This window comes from Oncorhynchus mykiss, chromosome 25, assembly GCF_057628025.1.
Source record: "Oncorhynchus mykiss isolate SJ-2025 chromosome 25, ASM5762802v1, whole genome shotgun sequence".
Lineage (NCBI taxonomy): Eukaryota > Metazoa > Chordata > Actinopteri > Salmoniformes > Salmonidae > Oncorhynchus > Oncorhynchus mykiss.
This window is the reverse complement of record NC_143046.1, coordinates 52,210,292-52,237,891: the sequence shown is the minus strand read 5'-3', so window position 1 is coordinate 52,237,891 and position 27,600 is coordinate 52,210,292. Positions and strand designations below refer to the sequence as shown.

The 27,600-nt window shown below is 44.4% G+C and overlaps 1 protein-coding gene and 1 long non-coding RNA gene across 7 annotated transcripts in view; one reads left to right on the top strand and one right to left on the bottom strand.

Annotated features, from left to right (window-relative positions):
• The window catches only part of asap3 (ArfGAP with SH3 domain, ankyrin repeat and PH domain 3), a 48,198-nt gene extending 23,123 nt beyond the window's left edge, over window positions 1–25,075 (top strand). Inside the window, exons 6-27 of one of the 6 annotated variants that reach the window (XR_016491872.1) lie at window positions 266–389; window positions 1,711–1,796; window positions 2,226–2,301; window positions 4,567–4,653; window positions 4,893–5,002; window positions 5,746–5,815; window positions 6,367–6,454; window positions 7,017–7,065; window positions 8,001–8,167; window positions 8,558–8,691; window positions 8,942–9,033; window positions 9,136–9,322; window positions 11,592–11,677; window positions 12,157–12,272; window positions 18,232–18,299; window positions 19,117–19,224; window positions 19,868–20,078; window positions 20,364–20,649; window positions 21,206–21,422; window positions 22,322–22,453; window positions 22,778–23,800; window positions 24,767–25,075. Coding sequence is in view for 4 of the 6 variants with exons in the window: in XM_021584395.3 (XP_021440070.2) it covers window positions 266–389; window positions 1,711–1,796; window positions 2,226–2,301; window positions 4,567–4,653; window positions 4,893–5,002; window positions 5,746–5,815; window positions 6,367–6,454; window positions 7,017–7,065; window positions 8,001–8,167; window positions 8,558–8,691; window positions 8,942–9,033; window positions 9,136–9,322; window positions 11,592–11,677; window positions 12,157–12,272; window positions 18,232–18,299; window positions 19,117–19,224; window positions 19,868–20,078; window positions 20,364–20,649; window positions 21,206–21,422; window positions 22,322–22,453; window positions 22,778–22,852 (2,569 nt within the window). In the remaining 2 variants the exon portion in view is untranslated. Of the gene's footprint in view, window positions 1–265; window positions 390–1,710; window positions 1,797–2,225; window positions 2,302–4,566; window positions 4,654–4,892; window positions 5,003–5,745; window positions 5,816–6,366; window positions 6,455–7,016; window positions 7,066–8,000; window positions 8,168–8,557; window positions 8,692–8,941; window positions 9,034–9,135; window positions 9,323–11,591; window positions 11,678–12,156; window positions 12,273–18,231; window positions 18,300–19,116; window positions 19,363–19,867; window positions 20,079–20,363; window positions 20,650–21,205; window positions 21,423–22,321; window positions 22,454–22,777 lie in introns of all 6 variants that reach the window. The other 5 variants (XR_016491873.1, XM_090220484.1, XM_021584396.3 and 2 more) reach the window with 5 other exon arrangements.
• LOC149972038 (uncharacterized) lies at window positions 9,883–10,446 on the bottom strand. The gene is made up of 2 exons (XR_016491874.1): window positions 10,313–10,446; window positions 9,883–9,945 (listed from the first exon to the last, which is right to left on the bottom strand). It is a non-coding gene; the product is annotated as an uncharacterized LOC149972038 (long non-coding RNA).
• Window positions 25,076–27,600: the final 2,525 nt, after the last annotated feature.

Below are 27,600 nucleotides of genomic sequence, written 5' to 3'. Positions count from 1 at the left end.
TCCACAAAAAAAGGGAGTGTGTTACAGAAATAGGATGTGTAAAAGGGCAAAGATTAGGACCATAAATACCTGCTGACCGTATCATGTAAATCCACCCCATATTTCTTTCATTCTCTCACAAACACGCACACACTTTCTCATGCGCTGTCTCTGGTCTCCTCAGCAGCTGTTTTGTCTGCCCTGCTGCATTTTCTAACGCTATTTTGTTTTCATTAAGGGTATCCATACATGTCTCTCAAACTCTCTCTCTCTCTCTCTCTCTCAGTGGGAAACTGGAGAAGGAGAGGAGGGAGAAGAGTCGGCAGCTGGGCCTGACCAAGACTGAGGGACACAACGTGACGGAGGACATGGAGCGAGAGAGGAGGACCTTCCAGCTGCAGATGTGTGAGGTGGGGGCTTGGAGCTGAGACTAGACAGGAAACACACACACACACACACACACACACACTAGGGATGGGCACGGCTAATCAGATAGCCGAACGGACCTTAGTACTCGATTACTTGTGTGTTTGTGTGTGCATTTTTTTTTGTAGGCCTATTTTGACCATTTAAAAAAAGCTTTTCTATACATTTTATCCTTGTGACGGTGTTACCTACAAGGATAAACCATGGCTTTTGAAATAATTTAATAAAATGCTATTTTGTCCACTTCAAATAGCAATTACAGGCGCGCACCTAACAGACTTTCACAATACCTGACACAGACCAATGCAAAACACTCACCAGAACTTTTTTGCATTTGTATCAGAATCAGTTTTATCATGGTGAAAATGACTTATTTTTAGTTGATTAGGGCCCTAGATCTGTGCATAAAGACAAATTCTCCCCCGAACAGCACAGCTTGGATCAAGGTGGGGGTGGCAAACCATGTAAAATAGGGAGCACAGATTGGAATCAGTACCATTGGAATCGGACTCCAAAGCTAAGCTCAGTTAAGGTTGTAGCTCACAGTTACACTTTACGAGCGTAGGGAAATTTGTTGCACACTCTTGTCAGGTCAGCTGCTGGGATGGATGGAGGAGGAGAAGAAGAAGAGGGGAATTATTCCCTTTCCTCCAAGGCTCTCGCCTGGGTCCTATTCATCAGGGCACGCAACAGAAAAATATTTCTTATAGGATAAATCGAGGTTGTACGTCGCTGTTTGTCTTTTTTTCTTCGTTTGTTGCCTAATGAACATGATCCAGCACAGCCGCAGACAGATGGCTTTAAACAAGTCTTTATGGAGCAGAGACGAAGCAGACTGATGTCATTCCTTCCACAAGCAGCAGCGAGTTCCTACAGCTGGCTCCAAAGGCTTTTTCCGACCTTTTTTTTTTATTTTTTTATTTTTTAAAGCAACAGACTTCAAACAGTTAAAATGGATCAGGGAATAAAACACGCCCTGAAATGGTTCTGTTATTTCATGTTCGGGCTAAGTCCTGAAAACCATACCGTCTTCGACAAAATACTTATTTATATTAAGGTCCAGCATTTTTGCTGACCATGATGTGACAATGAAGGCCTGGACCTTTTCCTAGTCAGGTCACAACGGGTCAGGAAAAACTCCAGGCCCTATTCAAATATACACTAAACCAGGATTTAAGAATGACTGATTTGAATCTGTGAAATGACGCACAACTTAATTGTGGTCTATAACCACTGACGGTTTCTGAACCGAAACCTAAGCTCTGTAACCATGGTTACCAACGCTACATCCTCTGGTTTGTCCAGTACTTGCTAAAGATCCAGGAACTGAAGGTGCGCCAGGGTCCAGACCTGCTCCAGAGTCTCATCAAGTACTTCCAGGCCCAGCTCAAGTAAGTTCTCCTTCTATGCTGCATTCATGCCCTTTTCACACTTTTGAGCCAAACCAAGTTGAGCTGGACTGCATTTTGCCCCGGTTATAGTCTATTATATAGCTAGTGGAACTGTGCTTGAGAGGATAAAATGTGTAAACGAAAATATCAGAGCCAGTTTGGCATGGAATGCATCCTACTGTTGAGTTTCCCAGCTTCTACACAGAGTAGCACCACCGCAAAGGGTTTTACGTCAGGAATGTTACTGTGGCTTCTGGTGTAAAATGTTGTGGCTGTTCAGTTTTTGTCTTCTTTTTACGAGCTGTGGCCACGGTACCTAACTATTTGTTGCAAATGTAGTGTTTGTTCGACTCGGGTATGCTAGGGAGCGCTTTATAACCTGCGTGCGTGTTTGGGATCATGTACCTGAGTGTTAAGGCGTTGTCTCAGTTTCTTCCAGGACGGCTTGAAAGCTGCTGAGAACCTTAGTCCTTTTGTGGAGAAGCTGGCGTCGTCTGTCCACACGGTAATTTGTGTTTTGTCTACTTGTCTGTCGATCTGTTTGTCAGTCAGTTCCTGTATGAGAGGATTTAAGTGGAATGTTACTACCTTTTTTGTCTACTTCAGTCAGTCTCTCCATCCACAAGAGAGGATTTAACTGGAATGTCCACAAGCCTGTCGAGGGCCAGTCATTGAAAAAAATAACTACTGACACATTTCCCAGGATGTTGACTAGTAATTCTGTTTCTATGCGTTTCCCCTCACCTTTTGTTTTGAATGTGCCATCTTATCTAGAATGTAAGTCAGTCACCACAGATTTACTGTCTGGGTCAAAGGTCAGATTCTATTCTAACTGCTGACCTGCTTTCTGAAGCTAAGTTTAGTAAATAGTGTTCTGGAACTATGATACGAGAACCATGTCTTCTCTACCATGTGACTACCTTAGAAATATAATCTAGATTACATTTCTATGGTGACTACCATTATACTACTGCTTGTACAGGTGGTTGTTTTGGCAGTTAAGCTGTCGGAAGTTTGAAATATTTCAAACTTAGTCATAGCCATGGAACTGCATCTAACCACTGATTTAGTGGAAGGTAGGTTTTAGTGATAATCTCAGTGTGTGTCTAGCAGGCTGTCTGACGCTCACGCAAGCACATTCACAAACAACCCCCCACAGACTTCCAACTGCCTATGGAAGCCCAGACACAATAACAGAACACATCACTAGCAGACAACTGTAAATCTCATGGACAGACAACAGTTGAGTAAGCTACAGTCAAATTCCTCTTTAACAACCAACCCTCGATCTCCTCTCTCCTCCCAGACTTTCCCAACCTACAGGCTGCTAGTTACCGGAATCCTCAATTATTTTAATAATTAACAGTAAATCTATGGCAATCTATCGTAACTTTGGTAATTTATACTTTAATAACTTAAAAAAAATAAAATAAAATGTGTTCATATAGTAATAACGTTTTAAAAAGGTATTCATATAGTATTCATTTATCTGTGTTCTTATTTCCATGTCTAGTAGATAGACCATATGGTTCAAGAGAAAATGGCCTAATTAATGAAAAAGCACCTATTTAACAATTACATTATTTTCAATTAAATATGCACTATGCAGAAATCGCACCGCCATTTCCTGGTTGCTAAAATGATTAATAGTTTGCCTAATTTCAGTTTGACAAAACAAGCAAATATATTGTAGAGAATCATTGTACCATCAAACCGCTGTGAAATTCATTTTCCATAACCAGAAATATAGTATTTTCAGCTGGTGTTCAAAACCGACAAACTTAAGAACGGGAATCATAGAAATGGCGCACGTAGAACAGATCTGCCGCTTCTTAGACTTGCTTTCAATGATAATGACAGATCTATAACACACATTTTCTAAGTGAATTTGGTCAGGGCGCCCAAAAAGTTACATATTGCAACTCTTCCAACTTTTGGCTTTTTTCACAACTGCCACCATTGACCATTGATGCCAAAACATTGACAACTAATACATATTGACATAGTAAAATAAATTGTTATGTAAATATTAAGGATATTTCTTGCTGAAACACTCATATTAAACACATTGTATTCACTAAGTTACCTTATTGTATTCACTAAAATCTCTTATTTTATTGTCATATATTTTACACGCGATAAACTCACACAGAGGGCCAGATTACAGACACCTGTGATAATCTGGAGTACTCAAAAGGGCCACTAGATGTTTTTGTGATTACATAAAATCCCGCTCTGGCATCAGGCACAGTATTGGTAACGGACACTTGACTTTAATGAGTGTCGGCGATTTATTCTTGTTCTGCTTGGTCTGAAAGGGGCCAAGCTCAGGCTCTCATGTTCCAGGAAGTATTAGGGAAATATACTGGTTTGGCCTTTTTCATGATTCATTAATGCGGCAGGCAGATAGGGGTGGTACTAGGCTAGTCTGGTGGTTTGTGCGGTCTAGAAGTTGGGGAAGACGGCACAAATACATCTGGGATCAGACTAAGATGGGGCACCAGAAACCAAAGAGTGTTCTAGCTCCGTTACACTTTATTTAGCAACGTTATGCAAAACTTGGGTTTATAGCTGTCCATACCCATTGCTTGAGGCCATATCAACAAAGCATCCCATCCCACAGCCACTATTTTCTGGGAAAAAAGTTGGTTTTGTGTCCAAAGCTGCAATCAACGGCAGAATCTTCCTCTAAACCCAAATCAATGTGTTTGTATTCGATACAGTAGATTGTATTTAGCTAACACTCTGCTCTGTCCTCTGTGTGCTGTAGGTGCGACAGGACCAGGATGAGGAAGTGAGACAGCTCTCTCAGCTACGAGATTCCCTCAGGCTGCTGCTACAGGTGGAGGGAAAAGAAGTATGGTTTTACACCCCTACAGAACTCAAACACCTCGACACATTCTGTGCTGGGCCATGTTCATTAGGCACCAAACGGAAGAAAATGGAATGAAACGGAGAGGGACTACCTCTGCTTGTTCAATAGGAATGTGCTACCTATTTGTTGTTCCAGTGTCATTCAATAAACAGTAGTCTAGCTTTCTTTTAATGTTGTTCTAAAACTATTTTCTCGGACTAAGTCGCTCTGTTTTGTGACAGGAATACCTGAACAGAAAGAACTCGGGTAACGGATACAGCATACACCAACCTCAAGGCAACAAGAAGTACGGCACAGAGAAGTCAGGCTTCCTACAGAAGAGGAGTGACGGGTGAGTCTGGTCAAGTTACGGATAAATACATTGACAACACGAGGCTCCAAGTCCACATACCATGGTCTTAAAGAAATGGACTGTCCTTTCTCTTTGCTTATTTTTGCTTATTTTTGCTCTCTTACTTGGTCTTTTACCAAAAAGGGCTATCTTCTGATTGGCATTAAGAAGGAAAGAAATTCCACAAATTAACTTTTAGGCACACTTGTTAATTGAGATGCATTCCAGGTGACTACCTGATGAAGCTGGTTGAGAGGATGCCAAGAGTGTGCAAAGCTGTCATTAATAAGGGGTATGTAGCTTGGTGGAGCGACATTGAGATGGAGAGGCTGGGAACCACCGTGCCATGTCAGCCTCAGCTGGTTTCCATTATTCTGGGGTTTGGATCTAGGCTGAGAGGCCTGGCTGGATGAGTGGATCCAGCTCCTCTAGCTAAGCCATGTCATGCAGAGAGAGAAAAGGGGGGGGGGGGGGGGGGGTAGAGGAGGGAGAGAGCAAGGAAGTCTGGAAGTCCAAAAGCCGACCTATGTCTCTATTTTAGCCCCTCTCTCCCCTGTTCTCAGAGCATTAGATTAGTGTGATAACATGGAGGGGGGTGAATCAGTTGGGGAAACAAACTTGTATTCCAACAAATGACTAGTGAGCTTGATGGCAGATATACAGTAAGTTATGCCTGACTAAGACTGTGGTCTGTGTCTCTCGCTCTCTCCCTCCTCCTCGCTCCTTCTCTGCGTCTCCTCCAGGATTAGGAAGGTGTGGCAGAAGAGGAAGTGCGGAGTCAAGTACGGCTGTCTGACCATCTCCCACAGCACGGTGAGACTTGACAATGGCTACGTCTCAAATGGCATCATATTCCCTATATGATGCACTACTTTTTGACCAGGGCCCCATATAGGGTACCATTTGGGGACGCGACCAACATCTCTCACCGTCTCATTTCCTGTGCCCCATAAACCAAACAGTAAAGCTCACTGCCAAAATGAATTCTCCAACTAGTGTATACCGGAATACCTGTAACTTTCTAAATCCGTCAACAGATTTCTAATGCCCTCGAAATGTACCCCTCAATAGATTTTCAGTCTGATATCAAGTAGGACTCTTCTCTGGACTTTTTCACATCCCCTTTCTTGTGGATTTCTCTCAGGAATTCTATCTCGATGGCATTTTTAAGTGGAGGGCCAAGCTGAGTTAAGCCAAGCTGTATGTGGGCTGCCCTGCATGTACCGTATGTGGGCTGCCCTGCATGTACCGTATGTGTTGGAACCATGCTGGAAAAGATCACGTGAAAAATGCCATATCTGAGCTGGTGCGGTTCTGTTTGACCCCAGAGTGAGAAATTGACCCCAGTGTCGTTGGTTCCACAGATAAACCGACCACCGGCTAAGCTCAACCTTCTGACCTGTCTGGTGCGTCCCAACCCCGAGGAGAGGAGGACCTTTGACCTGGTCACACGTAGGTTCACCCTTCCCTGACCTTTCACCCCTGACCCCTCACCTCTGTCCACATACCTATGGGCTGAGCTGTACACGTGTAAAAAAAAAATTTGCTTTAGTTGCTCTTTTTTATTTGTATTTTTTCAAATTCCATGCAACTGGATGGACATTAAACCAATTTTTTGTTTTTGTTAAATGTTTATCACCAGTTATGTTTTATACCTTGGAACGAATTGCAGTAATGCCTAATGGGGTTAATCTGTAATGTTGCAGTTTGTGCGTGTGCATATATGCCTGTGGGTGTGTTTGCATATAGATGTCCATATGCATGCGTTTCTTTGTCTTAACCTGTGTGTATGTAATGGAAAGCAGGTGCAGAGAGGCGGGTCTCCCTCGACGGTTTCTCTCGCGCTGTGTGTGTGTGTGTGTGTGTGTGGATCAGGTTTTCCCACTGTAATATATCCCTTGGTATGTAGCCTCCTGCGCTCTCTCTCTCTCTCTCTAGCTCTCCTTTCCTTCTCCTTTCATCTCTCCTCTCCTTCTACATTCACACCCATCTTTCTTCTGCCTCTCCTCTCCAGACAATCGGACCTACCATTTCCAAGCCGAGGACGAGCAGGAATGCATGATGTAAGCACAGCACTGGAGTCCCTCATATTGTAGATGGGCATTGTTCCAAATACACTGAGGTGCCAGTCAGGACTTGTTCCATGATTGAGCCATTCAACAAACAAAAAAGAGTGAGAGATAAATATATATATATTTATCATCTCTCGATATCTATCATTTATTTCAGAGAGAGACGGATACAACGTAGAGGGGATACAGTTACATTAAAGGGACATTGAGATAAACGGATACAATGTTTCTTTCAGAAAGTTGAAAGAGTTAAATTGAGAGGGGGAAAGAAACGCAATAGTGAAGTTACAGAAGGCGGATGACCGAAACCTTCAGAAAGAGCGAGTGTAATTTGAGACACAGAGACTCCAAGTGAGAGGGAGGGGCAATGCGTTGAGAGAATAGGGCTGTCGGAGAGCGATTAAAAAGAGAAGGATGAAGAAAGAGGGAGCCCAGCTGGTTTGGGGTGGGGACCTCTCTCTGGAGCCTGCAGAGCCGAGTAGGGGGGTTTCTCTCCACTCCTCTGTGTGGGCTTCAGATTCTGCCTTTCATCTGGAGGGAGGGAGGGTTGGCTAAAACGAAAGCAACAAAAAGTAGGGGTGGGGGGGGGGTGAGAAAGAAGAGCCCCGAATGAGGTTTACTGCGGTGTAAACGTGCCAAGCTTATAGCGGTGGCACAGTATAATTCTATACTTGTGTTTAGACCCACAGCTGATGTGGGCAGGTGGGTGCTTTTGAAGTGCATTTGGTTAAGTTAAAGTACTTCCATAAAATAAACATTTCAAATGTAGATGTAGTTCCATTAAAAAGGAAAAATAACAACTTGTACGACAATACATATTGTGTAAACCTACATTGCATTGTTTAAGCCATTCCGTCTGTCTCCCTCTGTCTGTGCGTGTCTCTGTGCATCCGTGTGTGTGTCGGTCTTCCCCTCCCTCCCTACAGTTGGGTGTCAGTGCTGCAGAACAGTAAGGAGGAAGCCCTGAACACGGCGTTGGGCGGCGACCAGCTGCAGTTCCCGGACTCCGGGCTGCAAGAGCTGGCCAGGGCCGTCATCACCGAACTCAGACGCATGCCCGGCAACGAGGCCTGCGCCGACTGTGGAGCCCACGGTGAGACTGGAGGGGAAGAAAGGCCAGGATAGAGGCCATGGCCAGAGAGAGACTTCAAAAAAGAGGGTGTAGTGCCAGAGGTTTTGGGTCCAATTAGAGACTATACCAAGGGCCAAGAGTTATTTTCTAGTCAGGTCTCATGATCAGGAAAACCTCCTGGCCCTAAATAGTATACAGTCCACTGTATATTATCTTCTCCTACTTTTAACACAGAGACAAATTTGTGCACGCTAATGCCTTTGCCGTCCCTGACAAAAATATGAAGCTTTACTAAATTTGGGGGCCATTTGAAACACAGTTTTGCTCGTAGCATCACAGTTTCTGTGTGCATTGAGTAACAACATGACAATCCCAGTATTTTAATGCACGGACTCCATTCCTCGTTAACAGATCCTACCTGGCTCTCCACTAACCTGGGCATCCTGACGTGCATAGAGTGTTCTGGGATCCACAGGGAGTTGGGAGTCCATTACTCCAGGATCCAGTCCCTCACACTGGACATGCTAAGCACCTCAGAACTACTGGTAACACACACACACACACACACACGAGTTCTAGACTTCTACGAGCGCTTCTGTCGTGGAGGTAGTTGTCTGTGACCTCTAGAGATATCATCTAAGCTCAGCCGGCTAACACAGTCTTAAGTTGTGACGACAACCCAGGTTCGTTAGCTGGTCCGTTGACCCTCTGAACCTGTCATGTATATAAATGACACGTATGCATACCTCTAACTCCTCCCTTCTCGGGTCTGTCTGCTTCTGTCTCTGTCCACAGCTGGCGGTCAGTATAGGCAACACACGGTTCAATGACATCATGGAGGCCAGTCTTCCCAATGATTCCATCAAACCTCTACCCCAGAGTGACATGTGAGTTCATTATAAGGCCTTGTGCTGCAGTCATGTTCTCATTGGCGAGTTTGCCAGTTTCTCAATACCTATGGTTGTGTGTGTGTGTCGTGGTGAAACTAGGAATGCCAGGAAGGAGTACATTGTGGCTAAGTATGCCGAGCGGCGCTACGTGTTGCGCAGGGACAGGGAGGAGGGTGAGCCGTGGCGTGTGTATGATGCCGTGAGGAGCCGGGACCTCACCGCCCTGCTGCAGTTATACGCCATGGGAGAGGACCTGGCCAAACCGCTAGCACAGCCTGAAGGACAGGTACTGTTATAGGAGACGCAGACAGGTAGGAGGATAGGAAGTTGGACAGACGGGTAGACACGCAGGCTATAAACATAAACACTGCATGTAACATGTAGGATCAAGTACGAAGTTCTGAAGATGACTTCCCAGTGGATGCTTTGAAGTGTGTGCCCTGCGGGGCATCGTTCGGATGCTGTTTCTAATGTAAAGAGCTGTGAAATAATTCAAAAGGCAGCTGGTCTCTCTCTCTCTCCCCCCCCCCACCCCCCATATGATTTAACCTTTCTGATCTCCCCATCCCGGATCCGGGATCGTGAATACAGACTCAAGCTCATTACCATAACGCAACGTTAACTATTCATGAAAATCGCAAATGAAATGAAATAAATATGCTAGCTCTCAAGCTTAGCCTTTTGTTAACAACACTGTCATCTCAGATTTTCAAAATATGCTTCTCAACCATTGCAAAACAAGCATTTGTGTAACAGTATTGATGGCTAACGTAGCATTTAGCATTAGCATTCAGCTGGCAACATTTACACAAAAAAACAGAAAAGCATTCAAAATAAAATCATTTAACTTTGAAGAACTTCAGATGTTTTCAATGAGGAGACTCTCAGATAGCAAATGTTCAGTTTTTCCTGAAAGATTATTTGTTTAGGACAAATCGCTCCGTTTTCTGCGTCACGTTTAGCTATGAAAAAACCCCTGTATCCAGGATTGTGTAAATCTATCAGCAAGCTCATTAGCATAACACAACGTTAACTATTTATGAAAATCGCAAATGAAATGAAATAAATATGCCATCTCTCAAGCTTAGCCTTTTGTAAACAACACTGTCATCTCAGATTTTAAAAATATGCTTCTCAACCATAGGAAAACAATCATTTGTGTAAAAGCTTGCTTGCGTTAGCATTTAGCGTTAGCATTTAGCGTTAGCATTAGCGTTAGCATCCAGCACGCAACATTTCAACAAAAACATAAAAGCCTTCAAATAAAATCATTTACCTTTGAAGAACTTCTGATGTTTTCAATGAGGATACTCTCAGTTAGATAGCAGATGCTCAGTTTTTCCAAAAAGATTCCTTGTGTATTAGAAATAGCTCCGTTTTATACATCACATTTGGCTACCAAAAAAAATCCGAAAATTCAGTCCTCAAAACGCGAACTTTTTTCCAAATTAACTCCATAATATCGACTGAAAACATGGCAAACGTTGTTTAGAATCAATCATCAAGGTGTTTTTCACATATCTCTTCATTGATACATCGTTCTTGGACACATGCTTTCTCCCCTGAATCAAATTGTAAAGTAGAAGCAGCTGGCAATTGCGCACCGAATTCGACGCAGGACACCAGGCGGACACTTGGAAAATGTAGTCTCTTATGGTCAATCTTCCAATGATATGCCTACAAATGCGTCACAATGCTGCTAAGACCTTGGGCGAACGACAGAAAGTGTAGGCTCATTCCTTGCGCAATCACAGCCATATAAGGAGACAATGGAAAACAGAGCTTCAGAAATTCTGCTAATTCCTGGTTGATGCATCATCTTGGTTTCGCCTGTAGAATGAGTTCTGGGGCACTTACAGACAAAATCTTTGCAGATTCTGAAACTTCAGAGTGTTTTCTTTCCAAAACTGTCAAGAATATGCATAGTCGAGCATCTTTTCGTGACAAAATATCGCGCTTAAAACGGGAACGTTTTTTATCCAAAAATGAAATAGCGCCCCTAGAGCTCTAACAGGTTAAACAACTAGCTTATGCTGGAAGGCTCCATTTAACAACATTCCTCTATGGGCTTGATTCATCCAGTTGACTCTTCCGGTATTCTATGGCTGGCTGGTTTTCTCAGAAGACTGCTGTGGATGCAATGTCCCAAAATAGACTCCCAATTATTCTACACGTAATGACATTAATGTCCCTATGTTTTTGTCGTAAATATCTCTGTTTTTGTATGAAGCATCTTGAGTGGATAGTTGGTCTCCCGCTCCCTTCTCTCTCTCTCTCTGCAATCAATCTATCGCTCTCAGATTCCTTTTCACCCCTTCATCCTGTCATCTCCTCTCTTCTCTTGTTAAAATGTTACGTTCCCTCTCCTTTCTTTAATCAAATTTGCCCGTCTGCTGTTTTCCACTCAGGAAAAGGTGTGCAAGTAGCACTGACATCCACACATTGTGTGTGTGTGTTGGCAGGGTCTAATTTATTATTTCTGCTTTTTTTGTGGTTCAGTGCTGAGCGGAGCACAACAGTGGGTGTACGTTGCCTAATGAGTTTGTCTCTTCTAGGACCTGAGAGAGACCGCTCTTCACTTGGCTGTCAGGCTGGAGGACAGGAGTTCTCTAGCCCTGGTGGACTTCCTCATTCAGAACAGGTGAGCTCCCAGGGCTCTCAATATATAGGGAACTGTCGTCAGTGTGCTAAGCGTAGCAGTCTCCGTTTCCTCCCCCTCAAGGGAACCTGTCCGTACCACAGCTCCAACCCGGGGGGGGGGGGGGGCTAATAACTTGCTCAGAAACAACCCAGGGTTGTGTTCAGTACGGTGAAATGTTTAGAACGTTGCAGATAGAAATTCAGATATAGAGCAGATCTGGTCACATTTCTACCTGAATATTCTGTAACATTGCACCCTCCTGAACAGAACCTGGTTGGCGGATTCTGGATTTCCTGCTTATTCCCGCCTGACTACTGAGATTTTTACAACCAGGATTTCTAGAAAACCTGGGAATGTCTTGAAAATGTTACAAACCCCTAGTCACCAGCACTGACCATTAGTAGTGTCTTACCTACACCAGCCACCAAAGCCATAGGCCTACATGCATGTCATTGACTCCAACTATCCCCGCACAACAGTGTCTGTCTAGAGAAGAGGACTCGAGAGGGGAACACTGCTCTACATTACAGCGCCCAGCACCACAAAACAGAGTGCCTCAAACTACTCCTCAAAGGAAAGGCTGTCCTCCACACAGGTACCTGGTACACACGCACGCGCACACGCACACACACACACACACACTGTCGGTTCCTTCAAAGTATTCATACCCCTTGACCTATTCCACATTTTGTTGTGTTATAGCCTAAATTCAAAATTGATTCAATATAATTTTTTTCTCACTCAACTACACACAATACCCCCATAATGACAGTGAAAACATGTTTAAATACATTTTTGCACATTTTCTCTCATTTACATAAGTATTCACATCCCTGAGTCAATACTTTGTAGGCACCTTTGGCAGTGATTACAGCTGTGCGTCTTTCTGGGTAAGCCTCGATGAGCTTTCAACACCTGTATTGTGCAACATTTGCCCATTTTTGTTTTTTTGTTGTTCATTTCAAAATTCTTCAAATTGGTTGTTGATCATTGCCAGACAACAATTTTCAGGTCTTTCCATAGATTTTCAAGCAGATTTCAGTCAAAACTGTAACTGCCTCTCAGGAAGATTCAATGTCTTCTCGCTACGCAACTCCAGTGTAAATTTGGCCTTGTGTTTTAGGTTATTGTCCTGCTGAAAGGTGAATTAATCTCCCGATGTCTGGTGGAAAGCAGACTGAACCAGGTTTTCCTCAAGGATTTTTGCCATACTGTAGATATTTTTTATCCTGAAGAACTCCCCAGTCCTTAATGATTACAAGCAGACCCATAACATGATGTAGCCACCAAATGCTTGAAAACATGGAGAGTGGTATTCAGTAATGTGTGTTTGGGGCAAATCCAATACACCACTCTGTATTCAGGTCAAAAAGTGAATTGCTTTGCCATATTTTTTACAGTATTACTTTAGTGGCTTGTTGCAAACAGGATCCATGTTTTATAATATTTTTATTCTGTACATGCTTCCTTTTCACCCTGTCAATTAGATTAGTATTGTGGAGTAACTACAATGTTGTTGAGCCATCCTCAGTTTTCTGCTTTCACAGCCATTAAACTCTAACTGTTTTAAAGTCACCATTGGCCTCATGGTGAAATCCCTGAGCGGTTTCCTTCCTCTCCGGCAACTGAGTTAGGAAGGACGCCTGCATCTTTGTAGTGACTGGGTGTATTGATACATCCAAAGTGTTGTTAATAACTTCACCATGCTCAAAAGGATATTCAATGTCTGCTTTTAGAATTTTTACCCATCTACCAATAGGTGCCCTTCTTTGTCAGGCATTGGAAAACCTCCCTGGTCTTTGTTGAATCTGTGTTTGAAGTTCACTGCTCGACTGAGGGACCTTACTATTATCTGTATGTGTGGGGTACAGAATAGGTAGTTAATAAAAAATCAAGTCTATGCAACTTGCAAATATTACACACACACACACAGTTGAAGTCAGAAGTCATTAAAACCTGTTTTTCAACCACTCCACAAATTTCTTGTTAACAAACTCTAGTTCTGGCAAGTCGGTTAGGACATCTACTTTGTGCATGACACAAGTAATCTTTCCAACAATTGTTTAGACAGATTATTTCACGTATCACAATTCCAGTGGGTCAGAACTTTACGTACACTACGTTGACTGTGCCTTTAAACAGCTTGGAAAATTCCAGAATATGATTTCATGGCTTTAGAAGCTTCTGATAGGCTAATTGATGACATTTGAGTCAATTGGAGGTGTACCTTCAAACTCAGTGCCTCTTTGCTTGACATCGTGGGAAAATCAAAAGAAATCAGCCAAAACCTGAGAAAAATAACTTGTAGACCTCCACAAGTCTGGTTCATCCTTGGGAGCAATTTCCAAACGCCTGAAGGTACCATGTTCATCTGTACAAACAATAGTACGCAAGTATAAACACCATGGGACCACGCAGCCTTCATACCGCTCAGGAAGGAGATTCTTTCGGTCTCCTAGAGATGAACGTACTTTGGTGCAAATCAATCCCAGAACAACAGCAAAGGACCTTGGGAAATGGGTACAAAAGTATCTATATCCACAGTAAAACGAGTCCAATATCGACATAACCTGAAACGCCGCTCAGCAAGGAAGAAGCCACTGCTCCAAAACCGGCATAAAAAAGCCTGACTATGGTTTCAACTGCACATGGGGACAAATATAATGTTTTTTGGAGAAATGTCCTGTGGTCTGATGAAACAAAAATAGAATTGTTTGGCCATAATGACCATTGTTATTTTTGGATGAAAAAGGGGGAGGCTTGCAAGTCGAAGAACACCATCCCAACTGTGAAACACTGGGGTGGCAGTATCATGTTGTGGGGGTGCTTTACTGCAGGAGGGACTGGTGCACTTCACAAAATAGATGGCATCATGAGGGTGGAAAATTATGTGCATATATTGAAGCAACATCTCAAGACATCAGTCAGGAAGTTAAAGCTTGGTCGCAATGGGTCTTCCAGATGAACAATGACCCCAAGCATACTTCCAAAGTTGTGGCAAAATGGCTTAAGGACAACAATGTGAAGGTATTGGAGTGGCCATCACAAAGTCCTGACCTCAATCCTATAGAAAGTTTTGTGGGCAGAACTGAAAAGCGTGTGCGAGCAAAGAGGCCTACAAACCTGACTCAGTTACACCAGCTCTGTCAGGAGGAATGGGCCAAAATTCACCCAACTTATTGTGGGAAGCTTGTGGAAGGGTACCTGAAATGTTTGACCCAAGTTAAACAATTTAAAGGCAATGCTACCAAATACTAATTGAGTGTAAGTAAACTTCTGACCCACTGGGATTGTGATGAAAGAAATAAAAGCTTAAATAAATCATTCTCTCTGCTATTATTCTGACATTTCACATTCTTAAAATAAAGTGGTGATCCTAACTGACCTAAAACGGGGAATTTTTACTAGGATTAAATGTCAGGAGGTGTATGTAAACTTGTGACTTCAACTGTATGTATTTGTCACTGGCCTACACAAAATACCCCATTGTCAAAGTGGATGTTTTTTTGTTGTTTACAAATGAATTATAAACAAAAAGCTGAAATGTCAAGTATGCAAACCTAAATAAGTTCAGGAGTAAGAATTTGCTTAACAAGTCACATAACACTGTGTGAAATTGTTGCATGTTGCGTTTATTTTAGCTCATAAAAACAGTGTATTCAGAAAGTATTCAGACCCCTTGACTTTTTCCACATTTTATGTTACAGCCTTATTCTAAAATCACGTCAATCTACACACACTACCCCATAATGATGAAGCAGAAACTGTTTTCTAGAAATGTTTGTTTGCAAATGTTTTACATTTTTTTTAAAAACCATGTACCTTATTGACATAAGTATTCAGCAGACCATTTGCTATGAGACTCAAAATTGAGCTCCTGCATCCTGTTTCCATTTATCATCCTTGATTGGAGTTCATCTGTGGTATATTCAATTGATTTGGACATCATTTGGAAAGGCACACACCTGTGTGTGTGTGTGTGTGTGTGTGTGTGTGTGTGTATATATAAAGTCCCTCACTTGACAGCGCAGGGATTTTTCTTTTTTTTTACTACTTTCTACATTGTAGAATCATAGGGAAGACAACAAAACTATGAAATAACACATGGAATCATGCAGTAACCTTTGCCTTGATGACAGCTTTGCACACTCCTGACATTCTCTCAACCAGCTTCACCTGGAACATTTTTACAACAGTCTTGAAGGAGTTCGCACATGTTGAGTACTTGTTGGCTGCTTTTCCTTCACTCTGCGGTCTAACTCATCCCAAACCACTCAATTGGGTTGAGGTTGGGTGATATGTGGAGGCCAGGTCATCTGATGCAGCACTCCATCACTCTCCTTCTTGGTCAAATAGCCCTTAAACAGCCTGGAGGTGTGTTGGGTCATTGTCCTGTTGAAAAACAAATGATAGTCCCACTAAGCGCAAACCAGATGGGATGGCGTATCGCTGCAGAATGCTTTGGTAGCCATGCTGTGTCTTTTTAAGTGTTCCTTGAATTCTAAATGAATCACGGACAGTGTCACCAGCAAAGCACCATCGCACCTTCTCTATGCTTCACGGTGGGAACCACATGCAGAGATCATCCGTTCACCTACTCTGCATCTCACAAAGACAGGGCGGTTGGAATCGAAAATCTCACATTGAGACTCATCAGACCAAAGGACAGATTCCCACCAGTCTAATGACTATTGCTCGTGTTTCTTGGCCCAAGCAAGTCTCTTATTGGTTTCTTTGCAGTAATTTGACCATGAAGGCCTGATTCACGCAGTCTCCTCTGAACAATTGATGTGCCTGCTCCTCAGAGTTCAAGTAACAGCCCGAGGGGCAGTTAATTGATGATTTCTGAGGCTGGTAACTCGAATGAACTTAATGATTGATCCTCTGCAGCAGAGGTAAGTCTGGGGTCTTCCTTTCCTGTGGCGGTCCTCATGAGAGCCAATTTCATCATAGTGCTTGATGTTTTTTGTTGTTGAAGATTTTACTGACTTACAGTTCATATCAGTCAATTGAAATAAATAAATGAATCCTCTTGAGTGATGCAGCGGTCTAAGGCATTGCAATCCAATGCTAGCTCCGTCACTACAGATCCTGGTTCGATACCGGGCTGTGTCGCAGTCGGCCGCGACTGGGAGACCCATGAGGCGGTGCACAATTGGCCCAGCGTCATACGGGTTAGGGGAGGGTTTGGCCGGCCCGGGGATGTCCTTGTCCCATCGCGCTCTAGCGACTCCTGTGGCTCATGCACGCTGACATGGTCGCCAGATGTACTGCGTTTCCTCTGACACATTGGTACGGCTGGCTTCTGGGTTAAGCAATCATAGTGTCAAGAAGCAGTGCGGCTTGGCGGGGTCGTGTTTCGGAGGACACAAGCTCTCGACCTTCACTTCTCCCGAGTCTCATTGTTGCAACTCCCGGACAAGACTGTTACTACCATTTTTGGACAAAAAATATCATCATAATTTCACATGATTTATGAATCAGAAAATCAGTCTGTTTCTGGTGTGACCATTTGCCTCATGCAGCGTGACACATCTCCTTCACAGAGTTGATCAGGCTGTTGATTGTGGCCTGTGGAATGTTGTCCCACTCCTCCCCAATGGCTGTGCAAAGTTCCTGGATATTTGCGGGAACTGCAACATTTTCAGCTTCCGGGAATTGTGTACAGATCCTTGCGACATGGGGCTGTGCATTGTCATGCTGAAACGTGGTGATGCCGGCGGATGATTGACATGACAATGGGCCTGTCCGTAGCGTATGCCTGCCCATACCATAACCATACCCCGCCTCCATGGGGCATGCATTGACATCAGCAAACCACTTGCCCACACAACGCCATACATGCCGGTACAGTTGAAACAGATGCCAGTGGCCATCGAAAGGTGAGCAGACCCTGGTGAGGACACCGAGCACGCAGATTAACTTCCCTGAGACGGTGTCTTACAGTTTGTACTGAAATTCTTCAGTTGTGCAATCCCACAGTTTCATCAGCTGTCCAGGTAGCTGGTCTCAGACAATCCCGCTTGTGAATAAGCCGGATGTGGAGGTCCTGGGGCTGGCGTGGTTACACATGGTCTGCGGGTGTGAGTTAGAGAATTTGCCAGTATGTCCAAAACGACGGAGGCAGCATATGGTAGATAAATAAACATTCCATTCTCTGGCAACCGCTCTGGTGGACATTCCTGCGGTCAGCATGCCAATTACACGATCCCTCAACTTGAGACGTCTGTGGCATTGTGCTGTGACAAAACTGCACATTTTAATGGCCTTTTGTCCCCAGCACAAGGTGCACCTCTGTAATTATCATGCTGTTTAATCAGCTTCTTGGAATGCCACACCTGTCCGGTGGATGGATTATCTTGGCAAAGGAGAAATACTCACTAACAGGGATGTAGACAAATTTGAGAGAAATAAGCTGTGTGCGTGCGTCTGGAACGTTTTTGGGATCTTTTGTTTCAGCTTGCTGTTTATATTTGTGTGTGTGTGTGTGTGTGTGTGTCTGAGATACCACAGCTTGTTTAGTCTATCTGCTCTCTCTCTCTCTCGTTATCCAGTGAACTCATCAGGAGAGACGGCCCTGGACATCGCCAGGAGACTGCAGCACTCCCAGTGTGTAGAACTGGTAAGACGTGACTGAAATGGCACCCTATTCCACATAGGACACAGGTCAAAAGTCTTGTACCATGGGCCCTGGTCAAAATTAGTGCACGACATGGGGAAATGGGTGTAATTTGGGACGCATACACTCACCCTTAGTTTACAGTCAACTCCCAGTGCTAATACAGGCTTTATTTTCCTACTAGCTCCCATCTCGCCCTGCTAAACCTGCTCAGACCCTGTTCAATTTCCTGTCTTCCTATCATTATGGAACAATAAATAACATGCTCAGTCATGCTCAGATTATTTGTTCGTTGCTTAATCCTCGTAGTAAAGTCCATAATGAACGAAATGGACAGTGTGTGTTGTCCGTTTTCAGTTCCTGTCCTCTTATCCTTGGGTGTGTAACTGGACAACTGTATCCAATATTTTCCTGTTTGAAAAAGGAATAAGCCAAGTTACCTGATACTGAAGTTGCTGTTTCAGTCAAGGTTGGGGTCAAAAAAAAATTCAGTCAATTCAGCCAAGTTACAATTCCAAATACACATTTTCCAAAGTGAAAAGAGTTAGAATTTATTGAACTTGACCCTCTTTTGTGAAAGATTAAAGTAGGTGGCCAGCACACGTGAGATTGGTTCTGGGTTCTGAGACTACAGTTTCAGTGGTTTTAACAGTTGCCCCAAAGCTTGAATATGTTAATTCAATTTCTGGATGATATTCAAGTATTTAATGCAATTAATCACTACTGATAGGAGCATACAATGACTTGTATGTTTGTACTCTGGGTGAAATATGGATTTGTAGCTGCATGATTGACGTGTGTCTGTGCGTGTGTATTTTAGCTGGAGCTGGCCCAGAGTGGGAAGTTCAACAGTCAGATCCATGTGGAGTACATGTGGGAGACGCAGAGCCAGGACCTGTACGACAGCGAAGATGAACTGGATGAGAGGGTACATACACACACACGTGAACACACACCCAGCAAAGGCGACCTGGACGAGTGGGTACACACACTGTACCACTAACCACTACAACCAATACACTGGGGTAGGAAACCCTGGTCCTGGATTACCGACCTGGATGACCAGGTGTGTTGTATTTTAGGCCATTACTGAACTGATTTATGAGCTCAGTTGGTCTGGTGTGGTGCCTAGTGTTGCCTACCCCCCCGCACTAGGATTTAGCATTTCCCTCTGAGTCACTCTGCTCGTATGGCTCACTATTACGCTGGACTTAGTCATGGGGAGATGCAAGAGCAGGTGAGTAAGAGCCTTACTTTAGAAATGCATCCTTCCTTCATAGTTTCCCTGAAGTAATTATTCATCTAAAGTGGTTGGATTGGTGGTCACTGGTGCTTTCACCTATCCAATCACGTATAGATCTGTTCTTACCTCAAGGAAACACTAACGGAAGGTTGTGTCTTTGAAGTATTCGAACAGGGCCAGATACTTTGCCATAAAGGAAGCCTCAGGTAGGCTAGTTGGAATTTTCACCATATTGCTTACACCTTTCAGATCCAAGTGTCTAGGGGTAAGGGCGGGCACTAGGCTTCTATGGTCATTAAACAATGAATGTCTCCCCCTCTTCCCCAAGCTGAGCCTCGTACCCAGGAACCTGCGCTCGTCTCTGCCCTATAACGGGGGCGTGGGCGCCTCGCCCTCCCGCTGGAGCTTCGCCAACGCCCCTGTGGCGTGTAAGACCTACGAAAATGTGGACTTCTTGTACCGTAACCCCCCCGCCAACAGTGCCCCATCTGGCGTCCTCAAGCCCCCACCGCCGCTGCCTGCTAAAGCCATCATGAGAGGTGAGCCTCAAACACACACACACACACACACACCTAATCTGTTTCCATTTCCAAACACTGAAATGAGGGCTCGATTGCAATTTCTACTTTCCATGATTCCTCACATCTACTTCTCAACTGTATTTGAGGAGCTTCCTTCGTATCTTCCTCACCTTTTCAAAAGGAGGCAAGGATGCGAGGAATCAAGGAAGAACTAATTGAGAAAGAAACTGCCATACAAAACAAAGTCGGTTCCTGTGCCTCTCTTGCTCAACTGCTATCGTCTCCCCCTCTCCCCACCTCCAGGCCGCTCGGACCCCCAGATATCCGTGTCCACCCAGGAGGGGGGCCGCAAATCCCCCCGGCGCTGCTGCTCTAACCCTGCCCCCCAGTCCAGCCCCCCCTCCCCCATGTTGGAGGGTCAGACCCAGGGGGGGCGGCCACCCAGATCACCCCACGGCCAGGGGGGTCAGGTGAGGGGACAGAGACCGACCGCAGCATGGGAGGGTCAGGCTAATAGTGGCTCATGGTCTGGGGCCTTAGACAGCAGCACCAAGTCCAGCTCCCCTCAGAACCACATAGGACCCGTCAGGTAAGAAATAGCCAGACTTCTTTTTTTTTTTACTTCAAAAGCCGTTTTCCTGATAGAAGCATCGAGCATTTGTTTTGTCACCACACCCATTTAAGAAAGTTAATTCTCATCCTAAGAATTGTTTTGGGGAACACAGTTTATGTTTTGCTGTGTGCTTTTGGACAGCACGCCACAGGGCACAGTTACTTTTATCTTACAGCGCCCTCTATTGGCACCTAGGGAATTTCCTCGAGGTAGTCAGTAAACGATTCAAATTCAGCCTACTCTCTAACAGTAATGTCCCCAATGAACCCCTGCTTTCCCAATGTCAAATGCTAAGGAATGTGGTTGATGACAAAAAAATAACATAGCATTTTGTGTAACATGCATACCTGTACAGTACACTTGACATTTCATGTATACCGTATGTCCTATCCCAGTGAGCACAAGACGTTGAAAAGCAGTCAACCAAAAATACTTATTTTCAACCGACGTATTTTTGCTCATAGGGATGAATCTGTGAGTGGGTGAAGTCCTTGTGAGTGTTTTGCCAACGCATCCTCTCTTCCACACCTAGCTCAGAGAAGACGACGTCGTACAGGAGGACCAATAGCGGAGGACAAGGGAAGGGTTCTACAGCCGTGACCTCTCCCAGCTGTGTGGCACTTGGCAGTCAGGAGGAGCTGTACTGCAGCTTCGTGACTAACGACTCCGCCCCCGGCGCCACACCTTCAGCCACACCCACCACCTCGCCCATCACTGTACCCGCCCCGCGCCCTCGCAGAAATGCCATGGTACATATAATATGCTTTTTTTTTGTCCACGAGTTCACCTGGATATGTAGAAAAACTGCTTAACTTCCAGAATCTCACACTATCCCTTTGACATTACTGTCTAATCTGTGTGTATCTAATACGGTTCGTATAAGTGTTCTAACATCGTAGAACTACTGTGCAGTATTTTTGTATAAGAAAATGGTAATCAATCAAATTGATTGATTTTGTAAAGCTTTTTACATCCGCAGATGCCATAAAGTGCTTATACAGTGACGCGCGGGTTGACTCATAACCCGCAGTCCCCGCCGTTATATCTGCGGGGCGGGCTGGTTTATTATGGTCCCTAAATATTGTGTGGATGAAGGGCGGGTGGGTGGTGAGCGGGTTGGATAAAGAGAACCCCCCCCCCCCCCCCCCCCAAAATCCATAAATGTATCATTCTGGTCAAGTTCAGATCTATAGGTTACATAAAGGTATTTCTTAGGCCATCGGGGCCTAAATGCACGCACTTCAAATAAATGCGCTTCAAGAAAACGTCATTCAGTAAATCTTCAAGAGATTAAAGGGGAATTGTACAGTGCATTTTCTACATTTGCTGTCTAAGGTTGGGTGCTGGCCTCAGATTTCTATCACATATTATCAGGCTGTTGAGGACGGCTTATTAGCAATTGCGAGTGGGTGTGAGTAAACAAACCGCTGACCCGCGCATCACTATAAAACAATGTGAAAATATGAGCAGTAGAATATAACTGAAAAAGACTGGCATGGATATTATTGGCTGCTTATACTCCACATTCAGCAAGTATGCATTTTTTTTGGTACATACTGTATGCCTGTATAAGATTGTGTCTGTAAAGTGCATCTGTGTGTGTGTGTGTGTGTGTGTGTGTGTGTGTGTGTGTGTGTGTGTGTGTGAGGTATCTAAGAGCCGGCCGACACAGAAGAAGGTAAAGGCGCTGGTGGACTGCAGAGCTGTCAGCTCGGACCAGCTGGCCTTCTTCAAGGATGAGGTCATCGTAGTCACAGCCACCGAGGACCCCCACTGGTGGGTGAGTAGAAATAAACCTCTTATTCACCGTTATGTATTTTTTTTTTCTATTTTTAATTCATTTTTAATAAGAGGTTTAACACAAAGTTCAGCTGGTTAATTGTCTTCCAACCGAGCTCTTTTTTTTCTTTTTTTTAAAACTTAGTCTCATTGAGATATAGCAAAATATTTATCTTCTTTTGTATCACGTTCTGCATAAAGACAAAAAAAAAAAAATACACAGGCATAGAGAAAGCCCTGACATTAATGTCCCTGTATCTTAAATATGTCCCTCTGTGTTCTCCGTCTATCTGGTTATTGATCTCGATTGTTTCTATGCCTACAGGTCGGCCACATCGAGGGCTATCCATCCAGAAGTGGGACTTTCCCTGTGAACTATGTCCATAAACTAGGGGACTGACTAGTCATAGCCATGGCCTACAACCTAAGCCCTTACGCCCTACCCTAACGCTTACCACGCCACTTACCTGGGAAACCCAAAAGGCTATAACGATATTCTGAACTTTGTGTTGTGATCCAAGGGCTATATAATCTGCATACACTCGACTGTATATACAGACCGTGCACTGAAGGAAGTCACTATAGAATGAAATAGTGTAATCTAGGCTTTAACTGATCAAAACACGTGGAGGAATGCCACCCTAAAAGAAAAGCAGGATGAGAAAAGACTCCCTCACCTTCGACCGCTCCAGTTGTAAAACATACTAGAGTTAAATGGTATTTACCACAACTCGCTGCTCGGGAAACATGACTACAGTCCCAGCCACAAAACTGTTGGAAAAGTTGGAGGAGCGAGTATTTCTGCATGTGTTCGTGCGTCAGCCTATGCGTGTTCGCGCAACTGTTGGATTACCTGTCAATGGCATACATATACTGTACTATACTGGAGTCTGGAGGAGAGAGAACATGTGCTCTGTAAGAGAGGATGAATAGCCTACGTTGTCCACTGCCTTCCTGGAAACTAAAGAGACTAGGAGATTCATGCCATGTCATTCACAGTTGTCGGGACTCGGAGCCAGATGCAATGAATACCTGCTCAGTGACCGGTGGCGTTGACGTCTAGGGCTGGAACGACCTGGAACTGAAAGCCAGACAAAAGTGCCTTTGTGGCTTCCAGCCTGTCTCCCTGGGCCTCCGGGGCTCTCAGGCTGCCGCTCTGAAATGGAACCCCGGCCCCTAAGCTGGTTTTGGGCCAGACTCCAGCACCAGCTGGAGGTCTGGCTGGAGCCTGTGTGCTTCAGTTTCCTCCAGTCTCCAGATGCAGTGGAGTCTCTACACACTATGTATGGTTTGGCAGGGGACAGGAAGAGACTGTCGCTGCAGTGAAATACACAAAGCTGGATATTCAGTAGGTACCAAATGGATAGAAACAGGAGAAGACTAAATGAACTGATCGAATAAGAAATGTTCGTCTGCGTTGCAAAATGTTGTCTGTTACTTACTCTTAATGCACCAGGAATCCGGGCAGAATACCGTCTCGATACAATTTCATAAGCGCTTTTAAGGCCACTAATAGGGAGCAAACTGTTAAGTGTCTTGTACAACTGGTTTATCTGTCCACAAGTGAAACTATGCCTGCTATGGGCATGATGGGCTCTCGTAGGACAGACCACAATACAACCTTTTTTAGAGACAAGGATCTGTAGCTTTTTGGCTGTGCAGGTGTTTCTACTACACCTGTCTGCATTCCTGTCGTTCGACAGGTGGTTATTGAAGGTTTGTTTGGCGTTCTATAGCTCGAGTCACCGCCAATAAATATACAAGCAGAGAACTGCATGATCGCTTCAATGTGCATGGATCCAGGGACGGACTGTAAAATGAGGGCAAACCATTGAGTGCATGTTGCACTCTGTTGTACAAATGTTTTTTTTTAATATTTTTTTTAACCACATCTGTTGCATGTTGTTGGAAACATTTTATATACAACATTTATATCACCCAGTGTTGTAAAATTGCCGAGCATCAGGTTCGATGCACTCTCTTTACATACTGTACCAAACTTTCTCAACTTCCGCTACTCACGCGCTCTCATGTGAATGATACTTGTTAGTTGTGAACATCAATTCGATTCTATAAACTCTTATCTGTGCCAGTGGAGCAACGAGGCATGGGGTTTGGACTAGATGGTGGCCCTAAGGGCCCAGTCAGTCCACAGTACACTCTATTGACTCAACCCGACTGAGACTGAGGAATGAGAGGTGTGCTGGGCCCCCCCCCCCCCCCCCGGGGCCCTACATACACTTCACTTTAATTTGGACCGTGAGCTTGAGTAGGGCTGCGTCTCAATACTCTTCTATCATTTTTCTTTTTATAGGTACTATCGGATCAAGGGTTGTGAGGGAGAGGAAGCACGGGAAGAAAGCTCTTTGAGCTAAGTGAAGGCACTTGTTCTTCCACGTCTTCGTATCGTTGACCATATACAGATCCTGAATCGATCTCGACGGTTGAGACATTATCACGTGGTTTCTGTGAAGTTCTCTCACATTAACAATATACTGGAATATTTCTGTCATTTCATTGATTAGCAACTATTTGTAATATAGTATGTTTTGCACTCTTAGTCCTTTCCACATGTGATTTTTACGCTCCACTAGCGATCATTAAAGAAGACTGTTAACATCTGATATTTTTATGCTGTATTCCATATTTGTATTATGGAGAGTTTGGTCACTTTCAGAATGGATTTACATTATATACATGAAACTTTTGTCATAAATAACAAGAATTATGTAATTATGTAAAATATTCATGGCCGTCATTTGTGAAATGGGAGCTTATTACAAATGGAATTTAAACGGAACACTCAATTAAATTTGTATAACATCCCTCATCCTACCCCTAACAAAAACAAATGTCCTCCACCCCTACTTTACCTTCCAACCACTCTGTCATCCACCTCAACCATCAGCCAAAGCCCCTAGGATTAATAGAGTACATCTCCGGTCACCTAGTACAGGGATTACCATTATACACAGCCTGTGTGAGGGATACAACCTTTTATTGAGTGCTCTAACTGCATGTGCATGGGTTCGTATGTGCGCGCACACACACACACACACACACACACACACACACACACACACACACACACACACAGGCATAATGGGACCAAAGAGCAGGCATATGGGATGGACTGGTCCTCAGAGTGGGCAGTAGCAGAACTGTTTGGATCATTATCCCGGGTGGGCGTCAGTGAGGCAGCTGGTTGCTAGATGGCACCGACAGATGGTCGCCTGGCTTCAGGTCCTTAAACTATGCAGTTAATTTTTTAATGTATTGTTTCTTACATTGTTAGCCTATAAAATCTAAATTGTTATTACATACAGCCGGGAAGAACTATTGGATATAAAAGCGTAAACTTACCATCATTACGACCAGAAAGACATCTTTCCCGAAGTGGATCCTTTGTTCGGACCTCCACCCTGGACATGCGATCTTATCCCAAAGGCCGTCCCAAAACAATGCGGTCGCCGCAGGAGAGGCAAACGGAGCGGCCTACTGGTCAGACTCAGAAGGCGAGCACACCATCCACCGCTTCCGAGCATATTACTCCAATCCCTAGATAACAAGGTGGATGAAATTAGGGCACGAGTTGCCTTCCAGAGAGACATCAGAGATGGTAACATTCTCTGTTTCACGGAGACATGGCTCACTCCGGATGTGTTGTCAGTCGGTACATCCACCCGGTTTCTTCATGCATCGTGCCGGCAGAAACGAGCATCTCTCTGGTAAGAAGAAGGGCGGGGCTGTATGCCTTGTGATTACACCATGAGTCGTTAATCATAACAACATACAGGAACTCAAGTATTTTTGTTCACGCGACCTAGAATTCCTTACAATCGAATGCCCACCGCATTATCTTCCAAGAGAATTCACTTCGATTATAGTCACAGCCAAGCAGATCCCTCGTCGGCCCTGATAGAACTTCACTGAACTCCATGTAAATTGGAAACCATACATCCTGAGGCTGCATTTATTGTAGCTGGGGATTTTAACAAAGCTAACCTAAGAACCATACTTCCTAAATTCTATCAGCATATCGAATGTGCGACAAGCTGGTAGCTTTATGGATCGTGGCTACTCGAACTTCCACGACACATACAAAGCCCTCCCCCGCCCTGCCTTTGGAAAATCTGACCATGACTCCATTTGTTTGCTCCCAGCCTATAGACAGAAACTTAAACAGGAAACGCCCGTGCTCAGGTCAATACAATGCTGGTCTGACAAATCGGATTCCACGCTTCAAGATTGCTTCGATCACGTGGACTGGGATATGTTCCGGATAGCTCCAGACAACAACATTGATGTATACGCTGACTCTGTGAGCGAGTTTTTATTAGCAAGTGCATCGGCGATGTCGTACCCTCTGTCACCATTCAAACCTTCCCTAACCAGAAACCGTGGATTTGATGGAAGCATTCACGTGAAACTGAAAGCGTGAACCACCGCTTTTAATCATGGCAATGCGACCGGAAACACAACCGAATAAAAAGAGTGCAGCTACTCCCTCCGCAAGGCAAACGAACAAGCTAAGCGTCGGTATAGAGACAAAGTAGTCGCAATTCAACGGCTCCGACACGAGACGTATGTGGCAGGGTCTATCACGGATTACAAAACGACAACGAGCCCCGTCGCAGACACCGTCTTGCTCCCAGACAAATTAAACAACTTCTTTGCTCAGTGGCACAGTACAGTGCCACTGACACGGCCCACTACCAAAGCCTGTGGGCTCTCCTTCTCCGTGGCCAAGGTGCGTTAAACATGTTAACCATCGCAATGCTGCCAGCCCAGGCGGCATCCCTAGCCGCGTCCTCAGCGCATGCGCAGACCAGCTGGCTGGTGTGTTTACGGACATTTTCAACCCATCTCTATCCCAGTCTGTTGTCCCCACATCCTTCAAGATGGCCACCATTGTTTCTGTTCCCAAGAAATCTAAGGTAACTGACCTAAAAAAAACTATCGCCCCGAAGCACTCACTTCTGTCATCATGAAGTGCTTTGAGACTAGGACCATATCACCTCTACCCTACCTGACGCCCTAGACCCACTCCAATTTGTTTACCCTCCCCCATAGGTCCACTGACAATGCAATCGCTGTCACGCTGCACACTTCCCTATCCCATCTGGACAAGAGGAAAACCTAATGTAA